The sequence below is a fragment of the Aspergillus glaucus genome (assembly GCF_001890805.1).
Source record: "Aspergillus glaucus CBS 516.65 unplaced genomic scaffold ASPGLscaffold_3, whole genome shotgun sequence".
NCBI classification, from domain to species: Eukaryota; Fungi; Ascomycota; class Eurotiomycetes; order Eurotiales; family Aspergillaceae; genus Aspergillus; species Aspergillus glaucus.
Window position 1 is genome coordinate 789,236 of NW_019170455.1, and position 26,551 is coordinate 815,786.

General features: G+C 49.9%; 11 protein-coding genes across 11 annotated transcripts; 4 read left to right on the top strand and 7 right to left on the bottom strand.

Moving 5' to 3' along the window:
- Positions 1–497: 497 nt before the first annotated feature.
- Positions 498–1,737, bottom strand: ASPGLDRAFT_119277 (NAD(P)-dependent alcohol dehydrogenase; the record flags this gene model as incomplete). The annotated part of the gene is made up of 2 exons (XM_022540033.1): positions 498–1,491; positions 1,565–1,737. The coding sequence occupies 2 exons, from the start codon at positions 1,735–1,737 to the stop codon at positions 498–500; spliced, it is 1,167 nt and encodes a 388-aa protein (XP_022404496.1).
- Positions 1,738–3,525: 1,788 nt separating this feature from the next.
- On the top strand, positions 3,526–4,910 carry ASPGLDRAFT_42881 (F1F0 ATP synthase subunit g). Its single transcript, XM_022545692.1, has 3 exons — positions 3,526–4,040; positions 4,241–4,325; positions 4,397–4,910. Exons 1-3 carry the CDS (start codon positions 3,584–3,586, stop codon positions 4,635–4,637), a joined length of 783 nt encoding a protein of 260 aa, XP_022404497.1. The 5' UTR covers positions 3,526–3,583; the 3' UTR covers positions 4,638–4,910.
- A 427-nt stretch (positions 4,911–5,337) lies between these two features.
- Positions 5,338–7,539, top strand: rok1 (RNA-dependent ATPase ROK1; the record flags this gene model as incomplete). Its single annotated transcript, XM_022544153.1, has 1 exon — positions 5,338–7,539. One exon carries the CDS (start codon positions 5,338–5,340, stop codon positions 7,537–7,539), a length of 2,202 nt encoding a protein of 733 aa, XP_022404498.1.
- Positions 7,540–7,608: 69 nt separating this feature from the next.
- Positions 7,609–8,303, bottom strand: ASPGLDRAFT_118073 (uncharacterized protein; the record flags this gene model as incomplete). Its single annotated transcript, XM_022539926.1, has 2 exons — positions 7,609–8,043; positions 8,103–8,303. 2 exons carry the CDS (start codon positions 8,301–8,303, stop codon positions 7,609–7,611), a joined length of 636 nt encoding a protein of 211 aa, XP_022404499.1.
- A 331-nt stretch (positions 8,304–8,634) lies between these two features.
- On the bottom strand, positions 8,635–9,997 carry ASPGLDRAFT_997348 (S-adenosylmethionine-dependent methyltransferase). Its single transcript, XM_022550641.1, has 4 exons — positions 9,826–9,997; positions 9,707–9,749; positions 9,492–9,658; positions 8,635–9,433 (listed from the first exon to the last, which is right to left on the bottom strand). The coding sequence occupies exons 1-4, from the start codon at positions 9,857–9,859 to the stop codon at positions 8,703–8,705; spliced, it is 975 nt and encodes a 324-aa protein (XP_022404500.1). The 5' UTR covers positions 9,860–9,997; the 3' UTR covers positions 8,635–8,702.
- Positions 9,998–10,135: 138 nt separating this feature from the next.
- ASPGLDRAFT_118227 (ESCRT-I subunit protein VPS28) lies at positions 10,136–10,978 on the bottom strand (the record flags this gene model as incomplete). Its single annotated transcript, XM_022539943.1, has 3 exons — positions 10,136–10,543; positions 10,598–10,834; positions 10,889–10,978. 3 exons carry the CDS (start codon positions 10,976–10,978, stop codon positions 10,136–10,138), a joined length of 735 nt encoding a protein of 244 aa, XP_022404501.1.
- Positions 10,979–11,137: 159 nt separating this feature from the next.
- ASPGLDRAFT_42884 (mRNA-binding ribosome synthesis protein NOC2) lies at positions 11,138–13,641 on the top strand. The gene has a single exon (XM_022545693.1). It carries the CDS (start codon positions 11,208–11,210, stop codon positions 13,575–13,577), a length of 2,370 nt encoding a protein of 789 aa, XP_022404502.1. The 5' UTR covers positions 11,138–11,207; the 3' UTR covers positions 13,578–13,641.
- Positions 13,642–13,891: 250 nt separating this feature from the next.
- On the bottom strand, positions 13,892–15,990 carry ASPGLDRAFT_32299 (putative potassium transporter; the record flags this gene model as incomplete). The annotated part of the gene is made up of 2 exons (XM_022544154.1): positions 13,892–15,760; positions 15,817–15,990. The coding sequence occupies 2 exons, from the start codon at positions 15,988–15,990 to the stop codon at positions 13,892–13,894; spliced, it is 2,043 nt and encodes a 680-aa protein (XP_022404503.1).
- A 1,490-nt stretch (positions 15,991–17,480) lies between these two features.
- ASPGLDRAFT_42886 (molybdopterin cofactor biosynthetic protein) lies at positions 17,481–19,180 on the bottom strand. Its single transcript, XM_022545694.1, has one exon. The coding sequence runs from the start codon at positions 19,070–19,072 to the stop codon at positions 17,741–17,743; it is 1,332 nt and encodes a 443-aa protein (XP_022404504.1). The 5' UTR covers positions 19,073–19,180; the 3' UTR covers positions 17,481–17,740.
- Positions 19,181–19,352: 172 nt separating this feature from the next.
- ASPGLDRAFT_42887 (ABC-F family ATP-binding cassette domain-containing protein) lies at positions 19,353–21,986 on the bottom strand. Its single transcript, XM_022545695.1, has 7 exons — positions 21,863–21,986; positions 21,607–21,811; positions 21,356–21,547; positions 21,109–21,301; positions 20,971–21,061; positions 19,826–20,920; positions 19,353–19,773 (listed from the first exon to the last, which is right to left on the bottom strand). Exons 1-7 carry the CDS (start codon positions 21,929–21,931, stop codon positions 19,402–19,404), a joined length of 2,217 nt encoding a protein of 738 aa, XP_022404505.1. The 5' UTR covers positions 21,932–21,986; the 3' UTR covers positions 19,353–19,401.
- A 439-nt stretch (positions 21,987–22,425) lies between these two features.
- ASPGLDRAFT_997923 (uncharacterized protein) lies at positions 22,426–23,167 on the top strand. The gene has a single exon (XM_022550643.1). The coding sequence runs from the start codon at positions 22,564–22,566 to the stop codon at positions 23,011–23,013; it is 450 nt and encodes a 149-aa protein (XP_022404506.1). The 5' UTR covers positions 22,426–22,563; the 3' UTR covers positions 23,014–23,167.
- The last annotated feature ends 3,384 nt before the right edge of the window (positions 23,168–26,551 follow it).

The window sequence follows — 26,551 nt, forward strand, 5'->3', positions numbered from 1 at the left end:
GGAAACCCTGGTATGTGAGGTCAGACCGCGGGGAAAGTCCGTGCAATGGGAGGGCGTCGTTGGCCCAAGGGGAGGACCGGCATCGGCCATTTATCGGGGAACTTGATGGTAGCGTGTCTTCCAAGACCGATCTCCGTCGGGATGTAGCGCTGTTGCTGTGCCCCTCCTGCACCATGACCATTACCATTCCGGTGTATTAACGGAGGGAACAAGATAGCTGTTTTTGCGGGAATTCGAGGTGAGGATAGTCCTGAGGAACGAACGGGGGGCATTCCTCGACGTGCCAAGACTTGATGCTTGTACAAAATTATGCACGTTGAGTTGTGCATTTTTGAACAGGAACACAATATACCGAAGTAGGCCAAGCTACCAGTTCTATGGTTTAAATTGCATCTCTAGCACAGGTATTTGGAAAATGGAAACATCACATAAAAAGGGTCATCGCAATGCAAATAAAAACAACACCAAGCCCATAATCACAAACAAACTCCATTACCTTAGATACTTTGACCAGCCGACGAGGCCTTGACATCTTCCTCCGAGCTCATGATCTGGACCTTAATAGCACCCGTCCGAGGGTCAGAAGCCGTACCGAAAGCCTTAAGGGCGTCTTCGAGCGCGTAGCGGTGGGTGACGAGTTTCCTTAAGTCAATCACACCGTTCTTCACCAGGCGAATGGCGCGGGGCCAGGTGTTGGAGTAGCGGTATTGGTACTGGAGGTCGATTTCCTGGGTACTCAGACGCATGAATGGGATCTTCATCTCATTCTTGCCCACACCAATCACGAAGACCTTGCCACCGAATTTCACACTCCAGATAGCGGAGGCGACACTGCTCTCCACACCCGTGCACTCCAGAGCAAGACGGGGTCGCAGAGCATCCGGTGCGGAGCCGTTGCCGTCATTCATAACGTTGATGATACCCTGAGCGTTGTCCTCCGCTGAGAGATTGGTCTGGACCTTGTAGGCGCGCACGTCGGGCACCAGCGACTTGGCAAATTGCAATCGTCCCTCGTCGATGTCGGTAATGACGATGGGCGATGCACCTGCGGCGCGAGCACTGAGCAGAGTTATAAGACCAATGGGACCTGCTCCGGTAACCAGGCAGGGGTCACCCAAACGAAGTCCACTGCGCTCAATTGCTGCCAGGGACACACTGAGCGGCTCCAAGAGAGCACCATCTTCATAACTCATGTCTCCAATCTTGTGGCACCAAATGGAGGGGTGGTTGACATAGCGACGGAGCAGACCGTCGACGGGAGGAGTGGACAGAAAAGCGACGTTCTCGCAGCCGTTGTACCGTCCGGTAAGGCAGGGCTCACAAGCGTTGCAAATAATGTTGGGTTCGATTGCCACGCGGTCGCCCGGTTTGAGGTGCTTTACGTCGGGAGCCACGGCAATGACCTGACCAGCAGATTCATGACCGAGGATGTGGTCGCCAGTAACGATCATGGGGCCGATACAACCATCGTGCCAGAAGTGAACGTCGGATCTAATCCAAGCCAACAGTTAACAGTCAGTTATCGTAATCGCCACGAAGCTCAAGAAAGAAGATGAAAGCATACCCGCAAATTCCTGTGCTGCGGACCTCGACAGTAACTTCTCCAGGGTTCAATCCCTTTCCACTCTGGACATCCTGGAGAGAAGGCTGCGCTTCAGCGACCCAGAGGTCATGGTTGGTGTTTGTGAAGACACCGATGTTGGCCTTGTTGACGGTAACAGCGGTAGCGCTAGTCATTGTGCTGGTAGGATGACGTAAAGCGAGTGATCTATAAGAACGAAAGAGAGATATGGAGGAGGTGAAGGAAAGAAGAGGAAAAAGACTGAGTTGTACTACTTTAATAGTCAACCCAAAAAAGAAACGAACGAAAAATCTGCAGACGAGGGTGACACGACCATCAGCGCTCCCTCCATCCAACAACACTCATCCGCATCTCGACTCTGGTGGAGTGGATGGAGTACAGCTTTTACCCGAACCACCTTGCCCCGCGAACGTGGGGTTGGTCTGGAGGGCGTTATTGGCCAGTGCGGAGGACAGCGACTGATAGCTGGACAGCATTATTAAGGATATTGAGTGGCAAGAGAGAATACTACTGAACATTCGAGATATCCTAGTAACTGCTGAGCATATGCAACACTTTTACAAAGGTACGCTGGTAAAAGTACATACGGGAAATTCAATTCCTCCAGTGGTAGCATAACGATATAGCCAAGATTCAAGTAGTATGCCGGTTGGCTCGGTTAAATAATAAGGCCCAAAGAGGCGAAATAGCCATTTATCCCTGTCTATTATCCAGTTAATGTCCCTAAGGATTTATAGGGTTATTGGCTACCTATTACAGCTATCTATTCGAGCTACCCCTGTAGCGATTCTGCGTATTGTCGCCAAGTTATTTCAAATAAGCCGGGTAAATTCTAGACCTGTGTATGTGCTAAAGCTGCGATACGGCACGATTGTGTTGTTTCTCCCCTTGACTTGGACGCCTTCAACGTGGTATCGTCGACCTGGCAATGGTACGGAAATGGATTTTGTACTCGCAAAGATGTATCTCGTGACTTCAGTAAGTATCCGACAGAGTACAGAGCTCTCACTGCACATCACACAGCATGTCGTCTGACATTGAGACATCCCCGGAGGTTCTAGGCCACTGGCCCTCGGCTGTTCCGGTCACATTCTATGCTGGAAAGCAGGATTGTCCAGGTGGTTTCATAGGGGGATAGTCCAAATAGGCGTAGGAAAGGGAATGGCCAATGGAATTGATAAATCAACCGGGAACTAGATAGAGCATATCCAAGAAATCCAAAACTAGCATACGAGCACAAGCATCCCTGTCCCCAGAAGGACAAGAGGCGACATTCGACGGAGCCAGATCGAGCCTGATGCAGACATTTGGCAAAGGAGGCGGTGTCAGGGAATCAGAATGATATCAAATTCTTCCGATTGGACATCATCTACAAACCTCAAGCACTTCCCAGATCTTTCCAGAAAAGTTTATTCCAACGTCGTCTGAAAAACCTGCGTGCTGGTTTCGGGGACCTTGACGTTTGGGCTCATCACTTGCCGGCGCCCATGCTTCCGGAATAACCAACGAGGAGCCGTACTTGGGGAGACCCGGAAGAACCTTTCATCGGAAATATGGTTGATATGTTTTCACTAGGTCGAGGAATGCTGCGTTCCATGTCCATGGGGCATCTCTTCCATGCTCCTCCTGAACCCCTCAGCCGGTATCTCGCTCCGTTCCTCCATGTGTGCGGACGGAATGTGTAGTGAGGAGTTAGTATTCTGACTCTTGTCTGCGTGTAAACGGTACTATTTGACAGTTATACTGAGTTGCAATAAGTAAGTCCTGCATGAATGTCAGTGGTTAAGTATTCCGGGTATGTTAGATGCCAGTCTTCCGACAAGTTCCCTAGCGGCGGTTATGAATTTCAAGTCGGGTAGACAATGCACCACGAATGATATCACCAATGCATGACAGGCATTAGAGGACTCCAGCGTAAAGTAAACAAAACTAATTGGACAAGTCCGTACCCCTGGGTAAAAATGGCTCAATAAATCTTCAGAATTGACTGCGGAAAGGTGAATGTCGGAAGTAAATCACGTGAACGGAGGCCTTTTCCCTGAACCTTCCGAACTCAAATCTCAATTTGTGGCTTTGAAGTTGCTGCGCGACGCTCTTGACCCAGACCCCATTGGACTTGATTGTCCTCCACCAGCGACTTCTTTTTCGTCTTCTCTTCCTTTTCTACCGTCCTTCCTTTCCCTAGTCGCTTCAGTCATGCCCGCCACAGCGTCCCGTGCCGTTCTGCGGCAGTCGCAGTTCTTGACCCGGAGGACCGCGGTCAGACATGCCTCTTCCTCCTCCGAAGCTGCCTCCAAGGCCAGCGAAAAGGCCTCGTCCACTGCCTCGAAGGCTTCTGAGGGTCTCTCTCGTGTTTCCTCGTCGGCCGGCCCTGCCCTCTCGAACGCTGCTCAGGGTCTCGGTGGTGCTCTGAAGAAAGTTGGTGGAAGAACCGGAAAGGTCATTTCTTTTGTCGAGTGTAAGAGAAAGCCCTTCTTTCGCCAAATCTGGACTTGCTTTTCTATCTGATGGGTTCTCTCAATGGTTGCAATGGCTCGCGGGGGAGTTTGCTTTCGTCACCCCTTGCTCCATTTGCCTCCTTGATGGGCCCATGTTCTGCACTCGTATACCACAATATTTCCGGTTGTACATGACTGACAAAATGCGATGCTGGTTTAGCTATGATACCCCCTACGCTCTACTACTCGAGAGTCGGACTTGAGCTCGGCAAGCTGGTTTTCCGTGGCCAGAACATGACCCCTCCGTAAGGGCCCCCGTCTATCAAGTGAACGCCGCGAAACCAAAGGCCTCCTGCTAACCCGTTTCCTCCAACAGCAATGTGGCTACCTTCCAGTCCTACTTCCAGCACCTCCTCAACGCCGCCCGCAACCCCTCGTCCAGCCCCCTCTCGTCGCAGAACATCCTGAACCGCGTCCGCAGCGCCAACGCCAAGGAGATCGCACTTGCCGGTGTCACCGCCGCTGAGGTTCTTGGTTTCTTCACCGTGGGCGAGATCATCGGAAGATTTAACATTGTCGGCTACCGGGGGGAGGTTGCGCACGGAGAGCACCACTAGGTTTATAACACTACACTACACCCAAGTCATGTCTGAACCGTCCTTCATATATTTCCCCATTTTCCTTGCGTGCTTGTATTATTGTATGATAGACGATGGAATTTAACTGTTGTCTGAGGCAAAGATTTGTGTGGTTTTAAAATCAGGCTTTTTTCCGGGGTTGTGCGATTTCCGGACGTGGGGGAGGCTCTCCGGGCGAGCGCATCTTTGCACAAATCTTACTTGGATATAATCCTGTATGCGCATAATATGAATAAAAGCATCTCTTCTCTGTTATTCTCGTCTGGTTTTTTCATAAACGCAATGCGTAGTAGCAATTTTGACTACAAGTACAGAGTACTCTAGATTAGCGGGACTGTCAACCGTTGAGCGGATCAGTCGTTATACAAGACCACATTCTACCACCAATGCTGTAGATAAATGATACTCAGCACCATACCAATTCCGAATTGCCTTAACTGCGATCAATGTAAAAACTTACATATATTCTCTACTGCATCGTGCAGGAACCGATTTCATACAACACTGACAACCAGCGACTCTGATTGGTCCGTGCGCAGAACCGGCGCTGACTTTTTTTTATGTCCGACTACCAACCAACGCAAGTATCTTATCTTCCGGGCAAGGACATCACTAACTGTCCAAAGTCTTTTAATATATTAAAAAGGGTCAATTTGATACACCGACCCGGCCTGTCACAATGGACGCATTCAAGCTCCTAACCAGGTCAACCAAGTTAAAGACCGGAGGCAGCGCAACTCCATCATCGGCATCCGCGCGCCTCCCATCAACAGGCAAAGCAGAGAACCCGCAGCTCTTCCGCAACGCAGAGGCTGAAAAGGTCCTGGAAGAAGCGAAAAACGGGAAGAAAAGGAAGAGGAGTCAGGAGCAGGTGCCTGAGAAAGATGATGATGCGGAGTTGGACTTCTTCAGCGCGGGGAGTAAAAAAGCTTCCTCTGCTGCTGCTGTGAAAGAGCAGGCTGAGGAGGGCTCTGAGCAGGAAGGAGATGATGGATCTGGTGATGAGGAGGCGGGTGATGGGATGGATGAGGTGCAGAGGAGGACTGTTTTGAATGCGCATAAGATCAAGGTCACGGATCTGCGCGACATCGAGGAACTTCAACCGCAAACGCAAAGTCAAAGCGAGGAGCCGAAGAAGAAAAAGAAGAAGGCGAAGAAGGAGCAGGAAGCTGCTCCGGCTGCGCTGAGCAAGAAGGAACAGAAAAAGGCGCGCCGGTTGTTCCCACAGCCTCTTGTTTCGTTTAAAGAATTGCGCTCGAGATATAAAATTTCGAGCAGACTTGCGGAGAACATCGCGGAGCAGGGGTTTACTGTTCCTACGGAGGTTCAGCTGGGGAGTTTGCCCTTGTTGCTGGGTGAGCCTACGGTTTCTCAGCAGTCGAAGGAAGAGGAGAAGGTTGAGCCTGATCTTCTGGTTGTTGCACCGACAGGAAGTGGCAAGACCCTGGCATTTTTGATTCCGGTTATTAACAAGATCGTTTTGCACCATCACCAGCAGCAAGATGAGCGCGGGATCTTGTCACTCGTTATCGCGCCGACAAAGGAGCTCGCGGGACAAATTGTGAACGAAGGAAGGAAACTGGTTGCGGGTACCGGTGTGAAGATCACCATGATGAAGAAGGGCATGCAGGTGGCGGAACACGGAGACGACGATGATAAGAATGATGATAACCTTCTGGACGAAGACAGCGCAGAATCTTCCGAATCGGAAGAGGATGACGATAAGGCCAAGAAGAGCAAGAGCCAACAAAAAGCTCCTGTTACCAAGAGTGACATTCTGGTAACCACCCCATTGATGTTCGTTAATGCACTTTCGGCCAATGGGACGAAGCCCTTGGCTACCTTGCCTTTGGTGAGAAGTCTCGTTTTTGACGAGGCAGATGTCCTTCTGGATCCCTTGTTCCGTGAGCAAACCCTCGATATCTGGCGTGCCTGCACACATCCCGAGCTTCGTGTGAGCTTGTGGTCAGCGACTATGGGATCGAATGTCGAAGATCTCAGTAAATCAATAATCAAAGAACGACATGAGTCCGTCAGCAACATCAATTCATCGCCATTGCTTCGTCTCGTTGTTGGCCTGAAGGATTCCGCCATCCCCAACATTCACCATAAGCTTACTTACGCTGCAACGGAACAAGGAAAGCTGCTGGGACTAAGACAACTCCTGCATCCCGCCGCAGCCTCAGCCTCGGACGTACGCCTTCGTCCTCCATTCCTGATCTTCACACAAACGATTCCTCGAGCAGTTGCACTACACTCTGAACTACAATACGATATCCCCACCGAGGCCGGTGGCTCCTCCCGTATCGCCGTCCTCCACTCCGACCTATCCGACACCCAACGATCCGAAATCATGAAAGGCTTCCGCAAAGGCGAGATCTGGATCCTAGTCACAACCGACCTTCTAGCCCGAGGCGTCGACTTCCGCGGTATCAACGGCGTCGTCAACTACGATATCCCCAACTCCGCAGCAGTATACGTCCACCGCGTCGGACGGACCGGTCGAGCAGGAAGAGAAGGTGGTATCGCAGTAACCTACTACACGAAAGAAGACATCCCGTACGTCAAGAGTATCGCCAACATCATCGATGTCAGCGAAAAGCTACGCGGAAAGGAGGGCGAGAAGTCCGTGCAGAAATGGCTGCTGGATGCACTTCCGGACCTGAGCAAGAAGAATAAGCAGGAGTTGAAGAAACACGGTGTCAAGGCAAGACAGTCGTCGCTTAAGGCTGTTAAGGATGATAAGGAGCACAGGAGGACGAGGATTAGTACGAAGAGCGGTTTCGAGCGGCGACAGGAGAACAAGAAGAGAGATATTGTCAACGCCAGCCGTAACAGGAAAGCCAACGCCGCTAAGGATGCTGGAAGCGATGAAGATTAGTTTACTTAGATTCCCCGTTTGTTCAACAGTCATTGGATATAGACAAAATTCTCTGTACAATTACAAGACCTATTCAACCAACCTCCTCCTCAACACTACCGGCGTAAACGCATTATCCAACTTCCCTTGCTCCTCTAAAACACCCTCCAACTCATCCCCATCTCTATCAAAATACACTCCCCACCCAGATCCATCTTCCTCCTCGACAGCCACAAACGAACACTTCTTATCCTCCAGCATCACTGTCTTCTCATCATCTATCCAATCCCACGGCCCAACAACGTGATCGATGCTCTGCGAGCGGTTCCCGTATTTGAGTTCATGTGTGTCCTGGTCAACGTAGATCCAGCCTAGCGCTGGTGGATTACTGGAGATGGTAGTCACAAGGCCCAGCCCTCGTTTTCGATGCTTCGTTTCTTCGGTCTCGGGGTATTCGACGTAGAAACATTCTGCTGTATGCGATTGCGATTGCGACGTCGAAGATTGCGCATCATCTAAATAAACCTGTTCCTGTTAACACCAACCATCACCCCAATCATACTCTGTACACAATGCAGTCCTACCTTATTATCCCTTAATACAACCCTCCTCCCATGTACTTCAGCATCCTCCTGCGTGTCACCAATACATTCAGCATCGATATAGAACTTAGCCATGCGTCGCGCGTCGTTTTTGCGCTCGTTCGCTTTGCGCTGTTCGCTGACGGCGATTGCTGTGCCTGTTACCGTGGGTATGGAGGCTATGGATAAGAGGCCCAAGACCATTTTGTGTGGTTTTTTGGGAGGGATTGATGGGTTAGGTATTTGTTCGACGTATGTGATTGAGGGCACTAGGTGTTATAGGCGGTTCGTGGTGAGGATGGCGTTGGAGGTGTATTGTTAGGGTATCACGTTATGGTATGGTGTTTATGGAAAATGTGATTGATATACGGAAAGAGTTTGACAGTTACTGGAACCAAATGGAGGCAATTCATGGATGCGAAATGATTAATGTCGTCATAGGACGGCTAGCCGCGCGGGTTGAATAATGGCTTTCTATACAGAAATACAGAAACATTCTGGTCTTGTTGATAAATCTAAAGAGCTTGGAATTAAACCTTTTATATCTATGCGAATCGTTTATCATCTATTTTCGTCACTTTATTGGTCCGAACCTCAAGGGTGCTAGGGCCACCCCCAAACAGACCACCAACACCGAACCGCAACTGCTGACCCATCTGCCGTCTCCCAGTCATCATAACCAGTCTCCTCTCCCTCTTCCACCACTGCCAGACCAAGATTCCCCAGTCGCTGCCGGAGCTCGTCTATTTGCGGCAAGTACGCATCACGGAATGGCATCTCGAGTACCACACGCGCATTCGAACCACGGCTCAGCCAGTGCGTGATGGCGTTAACGAGCAGTTCCGGATGACTCGGTGAGTATAGCGAGTCGGCAGCGAGGATGATATCATATTGCTCTTCTGGGGTAGGAAGTGGATCAGGGACGATAGACCAGTCCAGGATGCCGGTTGTCACTGTTGCTCCCGTGCTGTTGAGCAGTTCCACGTTCAGAGCGGCATTGTGTGCGAGGTTGGGAACGATCGGTGGGAGGTCTGTCAAGTGGATTGTGGCCGACTTGCCCCGGAGGGCTGCGAATGAAAGTCCTACGAGCCCGGTCCCTGCCCCCAGCTCTAGCGCTCGAAGTTTGTCTTCGGTATGTGGGGTAGTTGTCGTGGATGGTACAAGCTGAGGCGCGGTGTCGAGGACTGTGAGAAGGCGATGGGAGAGGAGATAGGAGGAAACCCAGGTCTTCATGCCCAGGTTGTCAGCGGTAAGCGAAGGTTCGTGGAGGGTTAGTGTGAAATGGTCGCCTCCTGCCGTAGGCACTGTGAAGACTCGAGACATAGCTGGCATGGCTGGAGATTTTCGAAGTTAGAACCCCCTAGGTCACCCAAACCCGGGAAATCCACGTACCAGTCCGACCGCACCGCTCGCTAAGACGAGCAGAGGTGGCATCCCATATAGCGTCCCGGAGTGCGTCGGTTTCAAGCCATGAGAGTGGACTGGAGATAATCGAGGTCAGATAGCGAGTTACTCCGGTCGGCTGGACGGACGGAGTCTTTGTCGTCTCGGCGTCTGTGCTGAAAGATCGTGGTTTAATCGCTAGAAGGTCAATGGCTTTCATCAACTCAGTTCCCGACGGTTTGGTGTAGATTTGAGGCAGGTCAAGCACTATATTCGGGAGGTTTATCAGTTCACTACTCCGCATCGCCGCTCCAATTCACATAAAAGTGGATAGAGATCCTACCGTGAAGTGGCTCCTCAGGGTCCCTGCTAATCATTTTGTGTTTCTGTGTTGAGGATTGGTATCGATATATGCTAGAAAATTAATACGGAAGAGTCTGCCGGTATTCAGACAAAATCGCGATGTGGCAAAGAAAATCGGAAATCTCGCGATGCCGCCGAGAAAAAATCGCATTTGCCAAAAGAGGAAAAGCTGGTTCGGGAATTGCTCCGGCCCGATGCCGTGAGAACAATAGCAGAAAAGCAACCAACACCAACGCCATGCCCAAGACTCCAGTTTACAGATATGAACTAATATGCTTCGTATGCTTCGTTTAGCCCAACGTTGCCTTGAAGCCTTGATATGCCGATTCAATGTCAAACGACAATTCCCGCGCCTGTTCCTCACTGAGTTCCTCTGTCGCCCGCATCTGGTTCAGCGTGATCAGCCACTGAATTATCTTGCCCCGATTCTCAAAGTCTGCGTCCGTCACTTTGTTCACTGATTGGATGACTTCGGAGAGCAGCGGGTGGAGTGCGTCTTTCGAGACCATGTTCAGCTTCAAGGCGTCTAGGAAGGTGATGAAGTTCTCTGTCGCCGTCAAGATCAGGCTGCCGGATGCGCCGCCTGCAGGACCAGCCATAGCAGCGCCCATGGGCGCCGTAGGGGCAGTGTGGGTGGCTTGCTCGACTGTCGCGGGGAGACCGATTCGGAGGCGTTCAGTGGCACGCGGGCATTCTAACTAGATGGATGTCAGCCAAACGCATTTTCCCAGTAAGAAGAAGTTGAAGCCTACCTCCCACATGCGCTTGAAAGTCTCGAGGTCTACAAACTCCCTTGCGACAGCATCATCACCGAGGCTGGACTTGTACTGCTTCAATAACCGGGTACATGTCTCAGTATACTCCGTCTCAGTGACCGCATCCTTGATGTAAGCCTTTTCCAAGCCATCCAAGGTCACGATAATGCTGTAAATCTCCGCCAACGATTCGTAGAGATCTCGCTCCGCCGAGCTGGTAGCTAGTTTGACTTCCTGGTGCGGCAGTTAGCCCGCGATGCCGCAAAGCAAACCACCAGAACGGAATACCTCATCGAGATTGATGGAAGCTGTCAACGATGGATTGGGAGTATAGCTGTAGGGCATAGGCGCATAGGCGAGAGGACGTTGAGCATACATGACCACGAAAGAGGGAATCGAGGAGCTATTGTATTCCCAATGCTACTGTCGAGTGTCATTGTATGGCCCGAGCGGAGGGGGAAGGCGGTCACCCGATTGGGATTTTCTGCTGCCAAATGCTCTCCGAATTTTTTTTCTTTTCTCTTTTTTCTTTCCGGCGACGAATCCCATTCCTCCATCGATTTTCCAAATTGCAGTTTTGCTTTTTGGTTGAAGAAACTTTGTCACAATGGTTCAGAAAAAGGCCACGAAGAGGTTCGAGAAGAAGCATCTCAAGGATACTCTCGAACGGCGCAAGTCGTCCGCGAAGATCAAGCAACGACACCACCAGAATGATAAACGCAAGGCCGATAATGCCAAACAACGTGCCGAAAACGAAAATTCCGCTGAGGATGAGCCAGAGCAGGCCAAGAAGGCAAATGCCTTTGCGGAAATGAACGTCGATGACTTCTTTTCGGGCGGTTTCGATATCGCGAACGCCGATGCGGATCAGTCGAAGCCTAGCAAGAAGGGTGTTTCGCCGAAGATTGGGAAGCGCAAGCGATCTGAAGGCCAGGGGCAGGACGACGAGGCTTCCGAGGGCTCGGGCGAAGAGGAAGATGCGCAGAGCGACGACGATGCCTCACAGGCTAGCGGCCCAGACGGCTTCGGAGAACACAAGGACCAATTGGAAGCATTGAAGGAGAAGGACCCGGAATTCTATAAATACCTGAAGGAGAACGACGCGGAATTGCTCGACTTTGGTGACCACGACGACCTGTCTGAAGTTGACGCGCTGAGTGAGGGAGAAGAAGAGGAAGGACCGGCCAAGAAGAAAAAGAAGGGCAAGAAGGACGAGGGTGAAGATGAGGAGATGGTGGACAACACACTTAACATGGCGACTGTGAAGAAGTGGCAGAAATTGATGGAAGAGCAACATTCGATCAGAGCCATGCGGCAGGCCGTGCTCGCTTTCCGATGCGCAGCGTACCTCAACGAAGCGGACCAAGAGGAGATGAAGTACTCGATTCGCGACTCGAATGTGTATCACCAGGTTCTCGTTACTGCGCTCAACATGGTTCCCCGGGTCCTGGCTCACCATCTCCCAGTCAAGGAGACTGGTTCCGGGAAAGTCAAGCTGTCTCTTGAGACCAAGAAGTTCAAGACCCTCACGCCTCTCATCAAATCGCACACTGCGTCCGTTCACCAGCTGCTTACCAACCTGTCCGATGCGCAAACGTTGAAGTTGACCCTCTCGTCCGTCGAGCCCATGCTCCCATACCTTCTTCAGTTCAGAAAGCTACTCAAGACCCTGATCAAGATCGTTGTCGGGATCTGGGCCGATGTTTCCACCACGGAAGCAACCCGCATCGTCGCATTCCTCCTGCTGCGCCGGTTAATGGTCATCGGAGATGCAGGAATCAAGGAGACGGTTCTCAAGGCCTCGTACGAAGGCGTGGTCAAGGGCAGCCGCAACACAACCATCCACACCCTTGCCGGCATCAACCTGATGAAGAACTCGGCAACCGAACTCTGGGGCATCGACCAGAACGTCTCCTACACAACGGGCTTCAACTTCATCCGCCAACTCGCCATCCACCTCCGCAGCAGCATCACCAACACAACCAAGGAATCCTACAAGGCAGTCTACAACTGGCAATACATCCACTCCCTCGACTTCTGGTCCCGCGTCCTCTCCCAACACTGCGACGGCCTCGTTGAAGCCCAAGTCGGCAAACAATCCGCCCTCCGCCCCCTCATCTACCCCGTCGTCCAAATCACCATCGGAGCAATGCGCCTCATTCCAACAGCCCAGTACTTCCCCCTCCGCTTCCAACTCACCCGCGCCCTCCTCCGCCTCTCCCGCTCCACGGGAACCTACATCCCCCTCGCCCCCTCCCTCCTGGAAGTCCTCAACCTCGCCGAGATGCGCAAGCCCCCGAAATCAAGTACCCTCAAACCCCTCGATTTCAACACCACCATCCGCGCCCCGAAATCCTACCTCCGCACGCGCACCTACCAAGACGGCGTCGGCGAGCAACTCGCCGAACTCCTATCGGAGTTCTTCGTCCTGTGGACCAAACACATCGCGTTCCCAGAACTCTCCGTCCCCGTCGTCGTCATGCTCAAGCGCTGGCTCAAACAGGCCTCAGCGCGACAGGGCGGAAACAAGAACTCAAAGATCAATCAGATGATCCTGCTTCTTGTGCAGAAGGTCGAGGCGAACGCGCGGTGGGTCGAGGAGCGCCGGTTGAGTGTTACCTACACTCCCCGGAATCGCGCAGAAGTCGAGACTTTCCTTAAGGATATCAGCTGGGAAGCAACACCCCTGGGCGCATTCGTGAAGAACCAGCGGAAATTGCGCGAGGAGCGCGCTGCTGTTCTTGAGGAGGGGAGACGCGAGGAAGAGAAGCGGAGGAAGCAGGAGAAGGAGGAGAAGGATGTGCCTATGGAAGATGGGTTTGGTCCTAGTGATGATGATAGCGAGGAGGGAGAGAATGAAGATGACGCTTCTGACGGTGATGAGAATGAGGAGGAAAGTGAGGAGGAGAATGAAGAGGAGTTGGAAGATGAGAGTGAGGATGAAGAGGAGATAGAGGGTGAGATGGAAGAGGAGTAGATTATTGCTGTTTTTATGTCGGGGCTGTAATTATTGGGATACACTACCGTTTTTATTTCTATGTACTGGTGTCAATACAAAAGTTAAGATGAGCTTTTTCGTGCAGTTTATACCGGAGGAAATGTAAATCAGAACGCAACTTTTATTCACAGCTAAACATACTCTAGGCTATATACGAGTAACGAAGCAATGCTGCTTAGGAAACAATGTCGAACACAAGCAAACAAAAATAAGCAAAAAACACAAGCAACATGATACACTTCAACGGCCAACCACACCCAACAACTCCATATAACCTTCTTCGTGTGCTGAGATTAAACCGCCCCCATAGGCATCTTATCCATCCCATAAGTACGCGTCTGCTCACGCCTCAACGCAGCATCCTCCTCCTCCGCATAAGCCAACGACTCATTAGGCAACATAACCGCCCGATCAATCGCAACAGGAAGACCCCTATGCCGTCCTCTCAAAGTCACAGCAGCCAGAATCAACTTGCTAATCGTGTGCCAGGAGCCACAGAATGACGAGTTCTTGCCGGGATACCCAACACTAACGCCCACACAGCCATATGCCGAAACGACTTCGAAGATGATGTTGAAGGTCGAGTAGCCGACCGGGTCTTTTTGGAAGTGCGGGGATTCGGCGATGGCGATGAATAGGACTGCCATGGCGATCCACCAGATGTCGTGGCTCAGTTGGGAGCGGAGCTGCTGGTGGACGAAGTAGCTACGGGATCCTTCGGCGGTGTTGGGGTCTTGTCGACCGAGGATGTGGTGTCTGAAGAGACTGACGAAGAAATTCGGGGGCTTGGAATTGGTTTCTTCCACTAATTCATCGTGGGAGTAAATTCCCAAGGAACGCTCTTCATAGACGTTCGTGTTTCTCATCGTGAGCAGCACCGGGAATGCTGAAACATACATCATGAAAACGTATAGAACGAGCAATCCCTGACGAAGGCCGGAGATGGTCACCACATAGAACCCTCCAGCTCGTACGGCTAGGGCCTGGAATAGACCGTCCAAGACACGGTATCCCGTTGGCAAGCTCTCAATCTCCTGGTTTCCGATGGCTAGGAGCTCAAAAAAAGCCCAATCAATTCCATTCAGAATGATGATACTCGCCATCAGATACCACGTGTGGCGTGCAGGGAACAAGTTCGTGTAAACTCTTCTAGGATGGTCCAGGATGAAATCTAGCGTAATCCTCCACGAGTTCCATGACGGCCGATCTGGCATCAAACGCCTCATAGTCCAGACAATGAACCGTAAGAAACACGGATAAAGGGTGTTTCCGGCAAGAATCAGCATACCCATGGTCACAAGCGGATATGTGTTCGTCTGTAAGGCTGTCATGTTTGCATCCAAAAGGGACATGCCGCTGTTCACGAATGCAGAAACAGCAAAGAAAGCACCCGTCCAGAAAGGCGACAGTCCATTGGCGCGTGAGATCTCGGGATGGTTTGCTTCTAACCAACCGCCCATACCCACAATACCGAGGATCAAGAAACTTAGCCAGTAGATCGGGACGATGACCGACAAGAAAGAAACTGCTTTGTACTCAACACCTCCAAGCTTGTCCCGTTCAGCAGGAGTAAGGCCATGGAACGACGAATTCCTCGAGACGGAACCCTTGGAAGTAAAATATTTGTGTGTTCCCCGGAGGATACCCTTTAGTCCGCCGAATTTCTCCTTTTCATAAAGCGGCAGGTTGGGCGTAACATCTCTGGGATGATTGTTTAGATCCAGGCGAGCCCCGACTCCGACCATCGGAAACACGCAATGGGCATGGTGGTTGTGATGAGACTGCCTTGCGCCAATCGTAAGTTGGTCATCATCAGCCCATCGAATACGGTCATCGTTGTCCTGGTCAGACGGCGCCCCTGCAAGCACAGGCTGCGCAGTGACTTTTGCATTGTTTCCGTCTTTACTAGTGGCTGATCCGTCTTCGTTTTTTTCCACATAAACTGGAGCTTCTTGAATGCAAAGATTCGAGGGACGATCTGGTTCCGATGTGCGTCTGGCTAGCCATTGAGGCGCGTGATTCTTGGAAATCCCTTTGAATTTGGAATGGAAAGCCCGGTTCCGAACAAACAAAACCGTGATGGAAATAAGGATGGCATGCCCTAGCATAAGAAGTGCAAACAAGATGGACTGCTGAAAGGAATTCAATGAAGATAGATCGACCTGAAACACGTCAGTAATCCGCATTTGAAAACACTGGGGATGTTATTGGAACAGACAGTATTCAACCCAGCACCCGTCATCGCACTGACACACATAAACAGGGAGTCGACATAAGCCACACTGCGCGCGGGTGTCGAAGAGCCCCAGAAAATAGCACTGCAGACCAGTGGTGTGAGGATAAAGTAGGCATAATGGAGCACGATAAAGTTACATGGCGGAAGGACCGCCATAATGAAGCGACCAAGAGGTCGTCGCCATTCGCGGACTATACATGCATATTAGCTTCGTCCAAGAATCGAAACAACAACACATATAAAGAAAGGAAAAAAAAGAAAGAAAAGAAAAGTACGCACGGATCATCCTGGCGACACACAAAGAAAACTCTCTCTTCGTGCCTTCCCAGCAAAATGCAGGGGATCACCCCCAAATGCTCTTGCTGGTTGGTTGGACAGAGGGCCCTACAGCGGCAGCGTAAATCTGCGCCGAACAAGCTCAAAGGTTATTTCAAAGCGGCCTAATAAGGCCACCCAATAGTAGTATCCTTAAATGTATAGCGCACACCGCTACCCACAACACCAGACTCTGGACTTTCGATGAATTTTTAATCTAGTAGTACCACAAGTCATTGTATTGTTTCGGGGGGGGGGAAGCGTCTGGTTGATGCGAGGTTTAGCGATTCGACACGAGAGGAATGCCTGGCTAAAAAGTCGTGATTTGGTCGAGATGGTGAGGGACGATATGATGCGGTAATTCAATTCTGCAGCGGCGAGATTCGCGGCGAGGGATAAAATCAATCGAATGTGATGGATTCGCGGGTTTTATCGTAAACAACTGGGGAAAAGCGTGTGTTATTCCATTTCAACGGTCTCCTAACAGTGAATATTTTCTGAATTGGACACGAATGATGGAAGAGAGAAAAGGGGAGCGCTGACCGTTGGCGAGAAAAAGACTTGAAAATTCCGGGCCGAATCCACCATCCGGCTTGGCACTCGGTAGGGCTGATCATGGCTACTCTATTCCGACTATGCAAAACAAGTATGTACTCTAATGGCCAATTTCTCGCTCTCGCACCCAATGTCCGCTCTTCCCTCCCTTCTTTTCCTCCAGTTGTACCCCTCCAATGACCATGCCCTTGTCCACAGCTTTGAGCATGTCGTACACCGTCAACGCAGCTCCCATTGTCGCCGTCATGGCTTCCATCTCAACTCCCGTGCGGCCTAGACAGCCAACCGTTGCCTTGACAGACATGGCACCGTATTTTATAGCCTCGTCGTTTGCCGTCGGTTCAAGCAGTTTCACATCCACTTCAACACCCGTGATACCGATGCCCGGGTGACAAAGCGGAACCACATCCGGAGTTCGTTTAGCAGCCATGATTCCCGCAATACGAGCGACACTATACACATCACCCTTGTGCGTGTCTTGCCCCTCTCGGAGCAGTTCCCATGGGCGCGAGTTGGAGAAGTAGACCAGGCCGGTGGCGGTGGCTTGCCGCGGAGTGACTGCTTTCTGGCTGATTTGGGTCATGTGGACGTTCTGGGAAGGGGTTAGATGCGGGAGGTCTGGGTCGGAGACTGTTGGGAGAGCTGATTCGGCTTCAGATTTCTCCTTGCGGTCTGCATTAGTGGGAGACCTTGCGTGTCCTTCAGCGGCATTAGTACTACGCTGATGGTAGAATCGGGCTTGACCTGCGTATGATATACTGGACGGAAGAATGTGTGCTGGGATATGTGACCATGGGTTATTCCTCGAAGATGTTGCCAATTGAATCCGAGACCTTGTCGATTTATTGTCTAATATCCTCCATCAGCCTTATCCAACAAAACAATGTGGTATATACAAGTCAAAGCTGGACGTCCCGCTTGTACTGCAAATAAAACAAAATCACAGCAAATGTTTGCATGTAGTCATGATTCATAACATTCCCCAAATGCATGTATATATCAATGCATGTATATATAAAGGATGAAAAGGATACGCCTACCCACCAATAAGTATCATGGGCCGGTTCTTCATATTCTCCAGCTCTCCTATGCCAGCATGCTTCGCCTTCTTGCGTTTCACTGCCATACCGATGATGTCGAGGAGTTCGCGTTCTCGAGGATTGACAAGGTTACCACTATCGCTGGCTCGTGCCGCTGTCTGCACGGTGTTGAGTAACTGCAGCTCTTCTAATGCTGCTTCATCGATCGGTTCGCCATCGTTCGCCTTCCGAACAACGTCACGCAAGGAGACCTCAGAGTTCCCAAATAGACACACCTTCAGATTCCCATCGCTGGTGATGCGCAGCCGGTTGCAGGTTCCACAGAAGTTATGGGTCATGCTGGTAATGAATCCAACCCGGCCCTGGAAGCCAGGTACTTGATATGTCTTGCTCGTGTCGTTCTTATGATCAGCCATCTTTTCCAGATTAGGGTATTTCTCCCGGATGACCGCTAGCATCTCCTGATAAGAGAACATCTTTCCTTCATTCCACTTGTTGCCATCGAACGGCATATACTCGATAAACCGGATTTCAATGGGATTGTCACGTCCCATTTCAACGAACGGGACAATCTCCCGGTCATTGAGACCCCGCATTACAACGCAGTTGATCTTCAGCTTTATCCCTGCGCCCATTTTGTTCATCTCCAAGACCCGATTAATGCTTTTCAGCACGGCATCAAACCCCTTTCGTCTGGTCATAATCTGGTATTGGAACGGGTTGAGTGTATCTAGACTGAGGTTTATCCCTGTCAACCCCGCCTCAACCATAGGATCGAGTTTCCGATGAAGTGAAATCCCGTTTGTCGTCAAGCACAGCTCCCGTAATCCATTAGGTCGTAAGTTTCCAATCGATTGCATCAAAGGGACGATGTCTTTCCGGACCGTTGGTTCCCCGCCCGTCAATCGGATCTTGGTCACGCCCTGCGAGACGAAAAGCGACGAGAGGTAGACAATCTCCGGCGATGTAAGAAGACGAGGCTGAGGAGAGAGTTCTATACCCTCCTCGGGCATACAATAGAGGCACCGTAGATTGCATCGCTCCGTAACGCTTATCCGCAGATAATCATGCTGGCGGTTGAATGTGTCTGTCAGGAACTCGGAAAACGGTTTCGCAGATCGCAGGGCAGACCATCTCGAGGGCGAGGGTTTTTCCGGAGAAGGAGTAGCAGGGTAAGCATGCGGTGACCGGATCTCATCGTTCGGTTGAGCCGTCGCTGCTGTCGCATTCGTGCTATGTCGCCGAAGGTGTGGTCGGACAGCGATCCGGGACAGGGACGCAAGCGATGGTGATAAGGCGCCCCGCCGGCGCAATAGACACTCAGCCATTCTCAACGGAAGAGATGTTACTTAGTACCCAACAAAAGTGAGGATGCATGACACTCCGCAGAGGGTATGGATTCTAGGATAGGATAAGAAATGAATTCAGCGAATGGTAATCACCATGATGCACCTTAGTAACGGTAGTAGTTCTTATCAGGATAACTGGGCTCCGCGGAGTCGCCGCCATCGGCATGGGCCGGATAATCTTGTCCCCGCTATCTTTCCTATTTCGGACATCCTGGAACCTGGTTACTTCTCCATGACGTCTACTCTACGTCCAGGGATTCGGAACTATCAGGGACACCCAATAGTGAGCTTCAATTAAGGGTCCAGCACTATCCCGGTGCCGGAAGCATCTTCTGAACCCGTTTCACGAGGCTCTTCTCGAACTGTTCTACACCATCCTGCTGCTCGTGGAGTTTTCCGGCTTTCATAACATACACAGTTCGTCGCCTGTCCTGCGATTCCTCTTGCCTATCATCAACACCTTCGAAATCATCGTCCAGGCTGTTCTCTTCATCTCGCTTCCCTTCAATCACAGATCGAACGAGGAAACGGTCATGCGATATCAACAAGATTGCGCCGTTGAACGAGGAGAGCGCTGATGTGAGTGCTGTCACTGTGTGGAAGTCCAAGTGGGTCGTGATTTCGTCCAGCATGAGCAGGTGTGGTGAGTTCCATACGACTTTGGCTAAGGCCAAGCGGACCTGATAGTTCAGTCAGTGCTTTGCAGGAGAGAAATGGATGAAGAGTGCTTACCAGCTGGCCACCTGATAGCCGGGATACCGGTACATCAGAAACAATCCGGCCCTGGAGACCCATAGAGGAGAGCAAGCCTCTGATCTCGCCTTCATTGAACGCTCCATCAACCTCTTTTGTCATCAACCCTAAAGCAGTTAGGCCAGGATCAGCTTGACCTCGTTCTTGGAGTTCATCAATTGAGTGTTGTGCGTAGTAGCCGAGCTTGAGTCTTGAATGTGTCGTCAACTTCCCCTTGGTCGGCAGCATACTGCCTGCCAGGAGACGGACCATTGTCGATTTCCCAGAACCGTTAAGACCCATGATACCGACCCGATCCCCCATGTGCACCACAAAGTCAATGCCATTCAGAACAGGGGCTTCGTTATTCTTATATCGGAAGAGGATCCCTTCCAAGGAGATCAACGGACCTGGGAACCGTAGTTCACTAGCATCGGGGAGCCTCATCGACGCGCCTCGTTCATCTGTTGGGACCTCGATTTCCGCACGCGCATTCAAGTGCCAGCCCACAAGGTCTCTATTCAGCTTGAATCGTCCTCCATTATGGCTCACTTGGATGCCCATTCGGTCGTCCACTTTCTTCTGGCGGGATTTGGCCTGTCGCAGCTTATTATCATCGTTTGTTTTCTTCCCAACTTTGATATTTTCACGAATGGTCGCTTCCATGTGAGCCGCCTGGCGCTCTTGTGCTTCCTTCATGCGTCCCCAGTAGAGCTTTTGTTCCTCGAAATCTTTCTCGTATGTGGACAGGTTGCCGCGGAAGTAGGTGAGCTTTTGATCTTTGAGTATCATGATCTCTTCGCAGACTGCATTGATGAAGTCTCTGTCGTGGGAGACAAGAACCACAGTCGTTTCTGACGAGTCGCGTAGCTGTTGGAGATAATTCTGAAGCCAGACGACGCCCAGAAGATCCAGGAAGTTGGTTGGTTCGTCGAGAATCATGACATCGGGGTTTTGAATTAGGACGCTAGCCAGCATGCAGCGCATTCGCCAGCCACCAGATAGATCTGAGAATGGCTTTGTAAACCAAGCTTCCTTGAACCCTAAACCAATGAGAATCTGACGGGCTTGTTGTTCGATGTCGACCAGTTTCATCTACCTCAGTGTATTAGCTACCGATTTGTCATGTCAAGGGTTGAACATACGGCTTCAAATTGAGATTGGAGATCCTGGAGTGTGTCCATCGCGGCCTGTGTATCCGCCTTGATTACATCGGCGTCGAGTTCCTGCTCCAGTCTAAAGAAGTCAGAATGCATCTCCGACACATTTACCAACCAACTTACAGGTCCCTCGAGGCTTGAACCTTCCCTTCGACGGTCTTCAAATCTTTGCGCGCCTGCAGTCCTCTTGCTCCACTCTTCAAACTTGCATTCTTCTGAGCCAAGAACAGTTGACTCTCGATTTGCTCGTGACGAATAGTGCGAATTGCGCGGACCGGCTGGGATGGGTCATCAGTGTCGAAGCTCTTGGATAAGACTTGAGAACGGGATAAAATTAGCATGGCTATGATAAAACGAGACTGAGACTTACACTCCATTTTCCGTATCACTTCATTCCTAGAAGTATCACTCCCCATCACTCGTTCCAGCACAGTCGCATGTTGACTTCCACTTCCCGGATCCAGGTTTCCATTCGTATCGGCATCGGTTTGCTGCAGAATAGCAATGCGAGTCGCGTGAGGTATACCAGGGACGAGCTTGTCCGCCATGGCCCGTAGAAGAGCTAGCAAGTAAATCCATCATCAACCATGTAATGAACTATCAATATGCAGGGCCTCTTACTTGATTTCCCGGTACCATTGCGTCCAAGAAAGCCATAATGAATGCCCGGCTTCAAACGCAGATGAGCATCCACAATCAGCTCCCTAGCTTCGGCCTTGGCTTTCGACTTGCCCTTGGGCTTGGATGGTTTGGATGAAGTATCTGTTGAGGTATCGTTTGTGTTCGGGGTAGCTACAACCGAGACATTGAGTCCGTCCACATCTATCTGAGCCAATGGGTTAGAAGAGAATGGGAAAATGGGAGCCAATTGGCTTACTTCCTGCGAAGGGTTGTTATCAAGATGGAAGCGCGTTTGCTTGCAAGTTGCAATGATAGACGGAACCATGGTATCGATTGATATCAATTAGATACCAATTAGATAGTTCAGTTGAATTCCTCTCGTTAAGTAATAGAGGAGAGAATGTGTAGGGCCAAGAGATTTAGGACTTATGTGCAAAAACAACTCTATATAACAACCCATTCTGCGCTGGAGGATCACCCCAGGGGAACAGCAAGCCGGAAAATAACCGATATCCACAAAAAAGTCATTGTGCACAAATAGCGAGGTATACGGCCATCGTCAAGGTTGAGACGACGTCCTTGGCGTGTGTCGGGGTCCGAAAAGGTAAATGCGGGCTTATCCGAATTTTTATGCATGTTATGCAGCGGATAGTGTGACTCGGTGTGAGTCAAGATGACCATTCTTTTTTATGATGGAGGCGAATCTGATGTTTTATTCTCTGGATTGTTCATTTCGAGTTCCATGGTCCTTGGGCGTTATTCAATAGAAGTCATTTCATAGTTCTCTTGGCATATGTCAAGAACCAAAGATCGCCATCTAACCATTAGCTTCAAACTCATGGCATCACGAGTGCATACTTCACCAATCTCAAATGTAAAAGAAGTTCAAGCTCAGAAATACAGTTCATCCACATCACAATGCGTTCATTTCCCCGCATATAGCATAGATCATGCCCGATGACAGCGGACGCCACCGGCTTGGATGCGAAGTATAAAAAGCTAGTCAATCTCAAAATCTTAGACAAGTTCACTCAGAATCAATCGTCTCAAAGAATCAATTATTTTATGTACCACTACACAATGTCCTCAAATCGAAATTGGAATACCGGCAATTTTGCCTTCCCACCCCACGACCAGGCCCAAAAAAAGGCCAGCAAGGGTGGCCAGCAGAGTGATCAGCAGAGTAGCCAGGGAATATTTGCAAACATGGACCCGTCCAAGCAGGTATGCTATTACTTTCCTGTGTTTAATACGGAACGGGCTAACAGCATTCAGCGGAATAATGCCCCCAAGGGTGGTCTTTCTGGAGGCGGATTCACGGCTAGTAGCCAAACGGCACAGGATAGTCAACGACGGGGTTCGAGACAGGCGTATATGTTTGATGAGTCAGAGATGCCGGATGAGTGAGCGTTATATGCATGGTTTGATATTAAGGTTATATGATCTTGGAGATATGCTGTTTGTAAGTAACGCTTTTCTATGGGCGCTGAGTGCCCGAACAACTGTATTTGAGAACAATTCATGAAATAGTCGTGAGATCCTAATTCTAGTCCATCTTATATTCTTAGCAAACAATTGAATAGCAATGCCATAGCTGCGGTTCACCGAGTACCAAAGAACATAATGGGATTATTTCGTCAACAGCTACCAGGACTTGAGTCATCAGCGTTAAGACTACAAACAAGACATGTTGGATCTAGAAAGCCAAAAATGACGGTTTATAAGGCATGGTTGGTGGCTGAAGGCTTTCTACGAAATGCTAGGCGTGACTTTTATAATATAAGTCGCATTAGCTTTATGAAGCGCGGTCCAACTCTGTTGGCTCCTGCAACCGCATGCGATCAACACATTTCGGTCCATTACATGCGAACTAATGATAAAAGTTCGATTTTCAGTGAAGACTAAAAGAACGTTTACTCTCTACAGGACCGGTATCATAGAAGCAATGAATTTACTATTGACAGCTAATATATAACTACCATTAACATCAGTTATTCAAGTAACATTATCAGGGCCATTATCATCCCCATGGAGCGGAGGAAGAGATAGCCCTGTAACCTGATCGGCAATATCTTCCGCTGCGCAAGCTAGGGCTTTCAGCTCCTTCTTGAGACGGCAGTCCCTTCCTCCGCTACACCTGTGTTCATTCTTATCGTATATACAAATTATGGTCGATGCCAAGTCTGATATTGAGGAGTCTCTGGATGGGACTATAGAAAACAAAAGCTTAGCACGCCCTAGAAGATCAAGATAGCCTAATATCCTGGTGTCTGTGGTACATGCTTTGTGGTAGAATGTACGGTTGCCGCAATCGGAACAGGAAGCTGGTTGGTATCTTCCGTAGTGGATATATCCGCAATAAGTGCAGATATAGGTCTGCGTTTCATAGGTTGACGATGAATATCTCAAGCATTCCACAACATCTTATATCTTGTCTTCCAAGAGGGCCTGTAATACTTTTATACCAACCACCAGATCACCTGCGGGGCATTGTAAGTATCAACATTCTATGCTGAATGATGCGGTGACATATACATACTCTTGACACCCTGAGGTAACATGTCATACAATCCATCGCTCTCCCAAAGAGTATACAGCTGCTCTGGAGTGCAATACTTAAGAATATTCCGAGACAAGCGAGCAAATGGAATTGGGAGTCAGAAGAAAAGCGCAGCCAAAATCAAAGAGTTATTTTTGCAGCATTGGTCGTTCCCATGTTTCTTTCGAACCAAAATTCAACCCAAGGTCCGAGTGCCCTCCTGCAATGGTATTTATCAGAGAGAATAGCAATCTTAGCCAACATTTTCGTATCGACTTTTGCGAGTCTCTTAAAGTGGAAGGCTCCAAGTAGTATCCGCATCGCATTTGGATGGTCACCATTGAGTGTGATTTCAGGGCGAGTGTGCATGTGGTTATCCTGACGCTTTCGGAGAAAAAGCGTGAAAAAAGCGCCTTGAATACTGGGGATGCGAGTCGAAGAACATTCGACGATACAAGGAGTTTCTTTTTGTCTTTATGCAATTAATCTACCACCACGAGGATGGCGTTCCCGTTCGGGTCGAGCTCCTCGACGCTCTCGGGCGTCTGCCTGCCTGGGGGTAGTGCATTTTCTACCATGGCGGGGAGAATTGGCTGGCTGCTCCAGAATAAAGTGAAGAATAAAAATAAACATGCTCAGATTTGACGCTGGGATGATGCGTGGACAATCAGTGGTTTGGGCGTCATGTGATGAACCAGGCTGAACTTCTGTGCCTAATATGTTCTTGGCTTATTGCACCATTGTCCGTGACTTACCATCAATCCTATTCTATTCATTGGCTAGGATGTCTTTCTCGAAAAGTCCTTTGTTCTCGCCTACTCGCGATCTCGAACTTCTTTTCGGACAACCACATCTGTAGACAATTAAGTAACGGGAGCTCCTCAAGGCGCGAGAGGAGCGTGAGGTATCATCAGAAAGACTATTCGACCCAGCTTGCCTGCCTCAAGACGGTGATAAGAGTACTTGGCCATACCCCTTCCTCTCTTGCTCGCTCTCTAACACGTGAGAAAGAATTCGAACATCTTGCTGCTAAGTTCACCAAGCCGACAAAAGAACATCTGAGGTCCAATCATAGATCCACCTATGGAGATTTCTATGTTCTTTTCATCTATTTGGGAGAAATTATTAAAATAGAAGAGAGGAAACAATTGGGCAAAGAACATGCTCGACTGTCCAATCTCTTTACGACTCAACTTGTCGCTTCTCACTCCGGCTACAGTAGCCACAGCTAGTAAGTGAGCCACATTACACTCTGAAGTTTGTCAGATATGCTTACTGGGAAACGAACTAGTTATCCTTCGTACGAGACAAGAATCCAGTTTCCCATCCCTGTCTGCAACAGGGAGGGCTTCTTGTTTCGCTCGAATTGTCTTTGGCATGATTCTGATATGAACGACAAGCTTTCACTTCCGCAAATTAGCTTTATGGTTTGTCTTGACCATTCCACTATTACTACATTTTAAACTTACCAACACAAAATGGCAAGCTGTGAGAGTCAGGGAAAAGGCTGATATAATCTGCCGCGAAGTACCACATCTCCTTGTCCAAGCGATAATAGCATTCGAGAAGAACCCGGAGCTCATGGTCCGATCAGGAGGCGTTCGTCCTCAGTATTCACGGCACTCGCTTCAAGTTGACGGTTGGCTTCCGAGAAAATACCCGCAAGCAGTCAATAGCCCGACCATGACAATCGATCAGAACCGCTGGGTCAGACGGTCGAAGTTGTTGATCTGACAGGTCTAAATCAGCGACCGCAGGCACTCAAGGTCTGTATAGCTTTTGCCGCGTATTTATCGCGGCAATTTTGGTGCTTGGTTGCTGCGGAACATAATTATATGGTTTGTTCGCATTACGGATTGTCTGGAGGACCATTGCCACAGAGCACTGACGGAGTAGTTAGTACTACCCCGTAGGATATATATGGCAACCAGAGAAGATCAACATAGTGGACTAGTGGGCTATGTGCTAAGCCCTACAAACATCGACCTGTTTTCAGTTCCCATTTTTTATTCTCAATTTTCAACCACTGGAACCGCTGTAAAAGTCTTCTTTTTTCCCTTGTATGTTGTAACTACCCTAGTTAGTTAACTAGTTAATTCCTGGTACCCTGACTAAGCGGCACTTTTGTGTTAAGTTACCTCCGCATTTTCTTCTATCCTCGGAATTGATTACCAGATGTGGAAACAACCCACAAACGCAAAAAGGGCTGAATAAAAACTACTCATTGGACGAACGCATGACTCTCACAGCCAATGAAGTGACAGTGTGCTCTTCTGAGACAAGGGCGGGAACGCACTAGGATAGGCGAGCGGGGCCAGGGGTGGCAGTGCCGTTGAATGAGGAGCGTCGATTGCCGTGCCAAGCTTTGCCTGCATTCCCCACTGCGACAATAGTGTTCCGAGACTA

Coding starts and splice junctions, on each gene's coding strand:
- ASPGLDRAFT_42881 (XM_022545692.1), top strand. CDS start 3,584: ATGTCGGAAGTAAATCACGTGAACGGAGGCCTTTTCCCTGAACCTTCC. Junction 4,041..4,240: donor GGTCATTTCTTTTGTCGAGT/GTAAGAGAAAGC, acceptor ATGCTGGTTTAG/CTATGATACCCCCTACGCTC. Junction 4,326..4,396: donor GGCCAGAACATGACCCCTCC/GTAAGGGCCCCC, acceptor TTCCTCCAACAG/CAATGTGGCTACCTTCCAGT.
- ASPGLDRAFT_997348 (XM_022550641.1), bottom strand. CDS start 9,859: ATGATTAGCAGGGACCCTGAGGAGCCACTTCACG. Junction 9,659..9,706: donor ACCAAACCGTCGGGAACTGA/GTTGATGAAAGC, acceptor ACGATCTTTCAG/CACAGACGCCGAGACGACAA. Junction 9,434..9,491: donor CGAGCGGTGCGGTCGGACTG/GTACGTGGATTT, acceptor GAAAATCTCCAG/CCATGCCAGCTATGTCTCGA.
- ASPGLDRAFT_42884 (XM_022545693.1), top strand. CDS start 11,208: ATGGTTCAGAAAAAGGCCACGAAGAGGTTCGAGAAGAAGCATCTCAAG.
- ASPGLDRAFT_42886 (XM_022545694.1), bottom strand. CDS start 19,072: ATGGCTGAGTGTCTATTGCGCCGGCGGGGCGCCTTATCACCATCGCTT.
- ASPGLDRAFT_42887 (XM_022545695.1), bottom strand. CDS start 21,931: ATGGTTCCGTCTATCATTGCAACTTGCAAGCAAACGCGCTTCCATCTT. Junction 21,302..21,355: donor AGTGATACGGAAAATGGAGT/GTAAGTCTCAGT, acceptor CCCGTTCTCAAG/TCTTATCCAAGAGCTTCGAC. Junction 21,062..21,108: donor GTTCAAGCCTCGAGGGACCT/GTAAGTTGGTTG, acceptor TGACTTCTTTAG/ACTGGAGCAGGAACTCGACG.
- ASPGLDRAFT_997923 (XM_022550643.1), top strand. CDS start 22,564: ATGACAGCGGACGCCACCGGCTTGGATGCGAAGTATAAAAAGCTAGTC.